The sequence below is a fragment of the Palaemon carinicauda genome, chromosome 7 (genome assembly GCF_036898095.1).
Source record: "Palaemon carinicauda isolate YSFRI2023 chromosome 7, ASM3689809v2, whole genome shotgun sequence".
Lineage (NCBI taxonomy): Eukaryota > Metazoa > Arthropoda > Malacostraca > Decapoda > Palaemonidae > Palaemon > Palaemon carinicauda.
Window position 1 is genome coordinate 90,970,211 of NC_090731.1, and position 7,500 is coordinate 90,977,710.

The window sequence follows — 7,500 nt, forward strand, 5'->3', positions numbered from 1 at the left end:
AATCAATGTATATCAACACAATGGCATTTAATATCGAATTCTACCTTGGGAATATATATCCACTGGAATTCCTTTATGGTAACAGCTTCTGGCTGGGCAGAGATTTGAACCCCTGCCTTCTCAGCTGAAACCGTGCCTGTGAGGACTCTACCAACTGAGCTATCAAGAGAGCAGAGGCGGATTTAGGTTATGCGGGGCCCTAGGCCCGGTGACCTTACCGGGCCCTCAAATCAGTGTACGAGCGAAGCGTTAAAATAAATTAGCTTTTTAAACAATATTAAACTTACTTAAATTTAACCAAATTACCATTTCACAGTTGAACATTACCCATATGATTTTTTGAAGCTCAACAATAAAAAATAACTATAATAATATACCATTAACTAAAGAGATAAGCGTTGAAATAAATTTTCTATTTAAACAATATTCAATTTATTGATAATTATCCAAGTGACCATTTCACAGTTGAACATTACACATTTGCTTTTTTGAAGCATAACAAAAAAATTACTATAATAATACACCATTAACTAAGGAGATCCCCAACTATAATGATGCACCATTGAAAAATAATAACTTCAATAATACACCATAAACAAAAGAGAATACCGTTTGACTGAAGTGAGTGGCAAAATGGCAAAATGAGTGGGTTTTGTTTATTGCATGCAATTTGCACGGTACACTCAACTATTTCTCATTAAAAAAATTATTTTTTTTGAGCCTTCTTACTTACAAACTTTATGATGACATCAGTAAAATAAAGCACCCTTAATTTTTCATGCTCAATGCTCAACAGGGTGAGTGAAGATAAGCGGTTCTGCCCCATGGTGTTTCTTAGATAATTCTTTAGTAGTTTCAGCTTGGAGAATGATCGCTCCCCAGTGCAGTTTGTGACAAACATGCAGAGATAGAGTCGTAATACAATTTCAACATTAGCAAATGTTTCAACCATGTTATGTCTGTGAATTATCTTATACATTTCTAGTTCCGGACTTTGTCTTTGTGCAGCTTTTACACCACCTAATGAAGGAGCACTTTCAGATGAACCTCTTGGAATGGATTTCATGAGGTGTGCAAACTGCAAAAGCTCCGACTCCAATCCCGCCTCCAAGTCATTAGGATATGAAGACACAAGCTTTTCAGCAGCTGCTTTAAGTTCAGTGTTTGTTTTGTTTGAGATTTCTGATAAAAACCCAAATTTCTCTCGAAGGTCGCTGTAAGCTGCAAGGCGTTGTGTTAGGGCAGCATGGACCTTGTCAATGATTGGCAAGAAAGCAGTCACTCTAAACATGTCTCTCCCTGTCAGCGTAACATCCTCCACCGAGTCTAGTTCATCGTGGTGACGCTTGCGCTTTCTAATACGCTGCGACTGCCTGTCAGCGTAGTATGCAACTTTACCAGTCACGTCACTGGGATCACACTTAGCCATAGCTTTTGCTTCAAAATCATCGAACTGGGATTTCAGGTCGTTAACAAACTGTAAAAGAGACTTCAGCAGTGTGACGGCTGTGTTGAGGGAGATTCCAGGTTTTTGCAGTTGAATACTGGCACTCTGAAACCTTTCCAATACTGTATCCCAAACTTCAAGAAGAATTACTGTTTCAAGTTTTTTCAAACCTTTGAGAAGACCACTTGCTTCAGCTCTTGTTTCAGCTGGCTGATTCTGATCCGAGGAAAACTCTTCCAGAACAATGATGTTTTCTTTGTGTGCTCTACTGAGAGCAGCTACAGCATCTGCTCGTGCTGACCAACGAGTGTCTGAAAGTTTTTTATCAACTTTCAACTTCTTATCTTTATTAGTCTCTATTACCTCACGGTGTCTCCTCCAACGATAAGTAGATGCGACAAGGAAGGAGTACAAGTTTTGTATCAGACCAAACAATGACACTGCAGCAGGACAGCTTTCTGCGGCACACTTACCCACCAAGTTTAAGGAATGAGCCATACATGGTATGTACTCAGCTTCACTGCACTCGTTCTTGATTATCTGTTGGGTTCCCTGATATTTACCAGACATGTTGCTGGCATTGTCATAGGACTGTCCTCGGCAGTCGAGAACTAAAATGTTCTTCTCTTTAAGAAAATCAAGAACAGTTGTAGCAATATCTCTGCCAGTGTGGCTTAGCATGGGAATAAACTGCAAAAACCTTTCAACTGGATCTGTAGTAGGCAGTACATAGCGGATTGTAAAACTAAGTTGATCCATGTGTGAAATATCTGGTGTGGAGTCGACAGAAATTGAGAAGTACTTTGCTGTTTTTACTTCATCTGTTATTGAGGACACAACCTTTTCTGCCATTATTCCAATGACTTCCTCAGAAATGACATGCGACAAGTAGGAAGTATGACCACTACCTTTGTTTGCATGTTTCTTGATGTGCTGCCAAGAAACTGTCGTATATGCTCAGCAGCTCTAGAATCCCAAGATAATTTCCATTGTGTGCTGATCCAATTACTTCATCCTTACCCCGAATGGCTAGCCCGCGTTCGCAAAGTAGCTTTAAAACATCTACACACCTCCTCAATACTGCCTGCCAGTACTCACAGTCACTTTCATATTGTAGTACTAGATTAGAGTCAATACGGGCACCCGTAGTCTTTCTATATATCATGTCGACCATACTTTTCCTGTGCTGATCTGACCTACTGTGAGATTCTATGACATACCTAGTGTTCTTCCAGCCATTGAAGCCAGTTGTGAATGAGCTTTGCACCTTTGACAAAAGCTTGCAAGGAAAACAGTACACTTTACCGGTTATTTTAGAGTAACAGAGCCAGTTAAGATTAATTTCTTGGCCAGATAATGAATGAGTTCGAGTGAATAATGTCTTTGTACAATGACGGGTTCTGTTTAGCTCTTTCACAGCTGACTCTTTAAAATCACTATCACAGTGTCGACATTCTGCACTTCCCCTTTTCAACCAATAGTCACACACATTTTCAGGAATTATTTTAGGCCATAATCCAAGATCATTTTCAAATCCTTGTTCAGTACCGGTATTCATAGCTTTCACTTCCTCTTGTGTCTCCTCACTGCGCTCAGGATCAATTGCGCTAACTACATCTGGTTCAGACCGTTCAGTACTCGCTGTGGCTGCACTTGCATTGTTCAAGCTAGCACCAACACTTGTACTTGGTTTGTTCAAGCTAGGATAAGATTCAGTGTGAATTTGTGACTTTGCAGGTGCAGATACTGTTGAATATGCCAACCATTGAGTTATTTTTAGTAGTTTTTTTAATCTTTCCTTTTCATCTGCCTTTTCTTGTCGTTTGACAGAGCTTGCTTTATACTTTCTCCCTTGATCACGATTACGACTTGTTGATTTCTCCATTATGCCTCAGTGGTCAGTGCAGCCTCACTACCTTATCCTGAAAATGAAAAACATGAATAATTATTAACTATAGATATTATGGCTCTACCCACAGTAGATATTTAAAATGTAACTAGGTATATGAAATGACAAAAGTAGGTAGTTACATAGATACGTAGATGCTAATAAAAGTTGGCTATATATAAAACCATTGGCGAAGTATTTATTATTACTATTATTATTATAATGATCAATTTAGGCGACCAACCAGAAAGCAAGAGATGCATACACCCGAAGGCCTAGTTAACGGCACATCATCGATGATAGAAATAAAAATATTAGAAGAAACATTGATGAGGCAAAAAAATGAACATGGAAAAACTAAAAGGTTGAGGCACTAGAGAGAAAAAAAGCATTAACGTGTTTTTTGAAAGTATAACAATCATTTGACTTGACGACATCATTAGGAAGGGTGTTCCAAACATTAACAGATGAGGGGATGAAGCAACGAGAAAACTGAGACGTGTTCGACAGTTAGAGAGGTGGAACCTTTTTTTGTAACTGATGTTTGACAAGTTAGTCTTTTCCTGTTTTTGTCGACAGGCATATAGAAAAGGTTTCAATCAATGAAATTCACACCTGAGCAGAAATGAGCCGGAAGCTACGTCAAGAAGTCAGATGAGACCACTGCGCTCAGAAAACAATGAGAGTGAACACTTCAGGCAGAAAGAGCAAACTGATAAAAAAAGCATGCTAGCACAAAATAAAGCACAGAGATGAGAGTATTCGTGAAAATAGTTGCACAAGATTTATCATGAGTCATTAATGCATACATGTAAGCATGTGCATACAGGGTTCAACAGCCAATCAGAGTGCAGATTGAACGTTAGTAATCGCGCCACGTGGACCCAACAAGAAGCAAAGAAAAGTCCACTGGTCCACACACAATGAATATTATTTACACAATTTATATGATAGATTGACAGAAAACCGAGCTTGCATAATTGCATCAACTTGCGAATTCGAAATGTTGCTTGCAAGCAAACTGTATGAAATTCAAAGTCATTGAACCGATGAAGTGAATATAACTCACTTTCATGCATACTAAACACAAAATTCATTGTACAGCTCAAATGCTGCGAATTGCCAAATTGCAAATGCCTAATTGTCAAATTGCAAATGTTGGAATTGCCTGTGTAGATGTTATTTCGCAGAAATTCATTGACACAAGCGTGGAGAAATTTTTTTCCATTGATTATAAAGTGCCCACGCCGAATTATGAATCAAATTTCGCAGGGCCTCACAAGCGCGGGCCCTAGGCCATGGCCTACTCGGCCCCCCCCTAAATCCGCCGCTGCAAGAGAGATATAAGTTTATGACATATTCCTGAATTGGACAGGAATATGTATGGTGACTTGTCACAAACTTACATTTCCCTTGATAGCTCAGTTGGTAGAGTCCTCGCAGTCATGGTTTCGGCTGAGAAGGAAGGGGTTCGAATCTCTGCCCAGCCAGAAGCTATTACCATAAAGGAATTCCAGTGTATATATATATATATATATATATATATATATATATATATATATATATATATATATATATATATATGTGTGTGTGCGTGGGTGTGTGTAATCTGCCGTTGCTTGTCCACTGCAAGACAAATGACTCGGACATGTCCTACTATTCCCGTCTGTTTATGGTCTTTCTATGGTAGTCTATAACGGCAAATTTTCTAAGCTCGTCAAACCATTGTCTTCTCTTCCTTCCCCTGCTCCCTTTACAATCTCTAGGGACCCATTCGGTTATTCATTTTGTCTTTATTATCTTTCAACCTTATTATATATCTTGACCACGTTATTTTCTTTTTCTTAATTGTTGTTAATATGTCCTTTTCATTAGTTTGCTCTCATATCCATGTTACTCTTTCTTTTTGTCTCTTAGTGTTAATCCCATCATTATTCTTTCCATAGCTCCCTGAGTTGTAATAAACGTATGCTGTAAGGTTTTATAGTAAGGCTTCAAGTTTCTGATGCATAAGTTAATACTGGTATAACCATCTGATTGAATACTTTTCTTTTTAGAAAAAGTGACATTTTACTTTTTATAATCTCATTTTGTTTACAAAAACTCTCTATCACATGCTTATATATCCTGTCTCTCATAAGTGCTTATTTTTATTAACAATCTCTAGAGGTTAGTCCATAACCCTTTTTTTGTTGTCTCTCTGCATTTTTATTGGTCATTATATTGGATTTACATTACATTAAATTTCAGTCTTACATATCTACTTTTTTCTATTTAAATCTTCTATCATCTTTTGCAATTCCTCCAATGATTCACTAAGTAGAACTAAGTCATCTGCAAATCAATCTTACACACAAACACAAACACACACACACACACACACATACACACACACACACACACACACACACACATATATATATATATATATATATATATATATATATATATATATATATATATATATATATATATATATATATATATATATATATATATATTCATTAAAGGGTTACCTCTATGGTGGTGCACATTTAAGTGTATGTCTGTGTACATATGTAGGTATATAATCGCTGAACTTCTCTAATTATCCGTTATCATTTTTTCCTTTTCTATGAGATAACCCTTTAAAATAATCGATCGCAATTTTAGCCCACCCTTCATATGTAACAGGAATGGTATAACTTATGTTAATTAGTAATCACTTTATAGATAAAGTATTCTCGAAACAGTGTCGTAGTGGTCAGAATAAATCAAATGAAAATAATCCTCTTTTCTTTTAATCGAAAGCTCACGCTGGAGAATCTGAAGAGATTGCGAAAATACGATTCCTTTAAGAAGCCCATTGACGCCACTGGAACGTAATTGCAGTTCCCAATAGCAATAATATATGAAGTTCAAGATAGGTGGGATAGCTTTTTGTTTAGTCGGAATTGTCCGATGTCTCGCTCTATAGTTAATCTGTTGCCTATCTATGTAGAATTGTTATATATCCTAATTTGTATTAGTTTTTCATTCCTTATTTTATTCTGTGCTTCTCCATTTTTATACGTCACAATCAATGGGGTGCTTTTCCTACTAGGACCCTATTTCAGTGTTAACAAAATAGAAAAAAAAGAGAAATGATCTTATACTAGGAAAGTGATTCAAGAAAATTATTCGTAACCTGTACGTGAAACGTAATTTCTTCTTCAAGATTACAAAGTAGCCAAAGCATAAAAGGGAAGATGATGTTAAAACATCACAAGAATGAGAGGTTGTGAATGATTCATTCTATTTGGAAAAATCTATATTGGCCTAAAATATTATTTCCAACGTTAACAACTAGACAAATATATTTCAAACTTCTTGAATTGTTCTCGTAAATGTTAATTTGAATTTGTGCATGGCAAATTAACTTGATCAATTGTGAGTGAGTCATTTAGTAAGTGATAAAAGTAACTTAAATCTAACTAGAAAGTATGCAGTTCATATAAATGAAATTGATACTTCACATTATAGTGGTTTTATTTATCTCGATTAAAGGCCCCATTCTCCTCACCCATTAATAGTTTTGCCATCCATAAAATATTCTAGTTAATTACTCAATTAGGGTTCGTTTTCTTTAGTATACCACCTGGTCTATAGAAAACTTTACCAATTTGTTGCAATGATAAACTAAATTAATTAGCTTTTGGCTGGTTTTCGAGAAATATCAGAATTATATATATATATATATATATATATATATATATATATATATATATATATATATATATACATATATATATATATATATATATATATATATATATATATATATATATATATATATATATATATATACATATATATATGTATATATATATATATATATATATATATATATATATATATATATATATATATATATATATATATATATATATATACATATATATATGTATATATATATATATATATATATATATATATATATATATATATATATATATATATATATATATATATATATATATATATATATATATATATATATATATATATATATATATATATATATATATATATTTATATATATATATATATATATATATATACATATATATATATATATATATATATGTGAAGAATTTTCTTCACTCTTCTTCTTTTAATCGTATTTTTAGCTCTCTTCTACTAATAC

General features: G+C 34.6%; 1 protein-coding gene across 1 annotated transcript; it reads right to left on the minus strand.

Annotated features, from left to right (window-relative positions):
• Positions 1–706: 706 nt before the first annotated feature.
• LOC137644439 (zinc finger MYM-type protein 1-like) lies at positions 707–2,299 on the minus strand. The gene has a single exon (XM_068377415.1). It carries the CDS (start codon positions 2,297–2,299, stop codon positions 707–709), a length of 1,593 nt encoding a protein of 530 aa, XP_068233516.1.
• Positions 2,300–7,500: the final 5,201 nt, after the last annotated feature.

Excerpts from the sequence above, each read along its gene's own strand:
- LOC137644439 (XM_068377415.1), bottom strand. The coding sequence starts at position 2,299 with ATGGCAGAAAAGGTTGTGTCCTCAATAACAGATGAAGTAAAAACAGCA.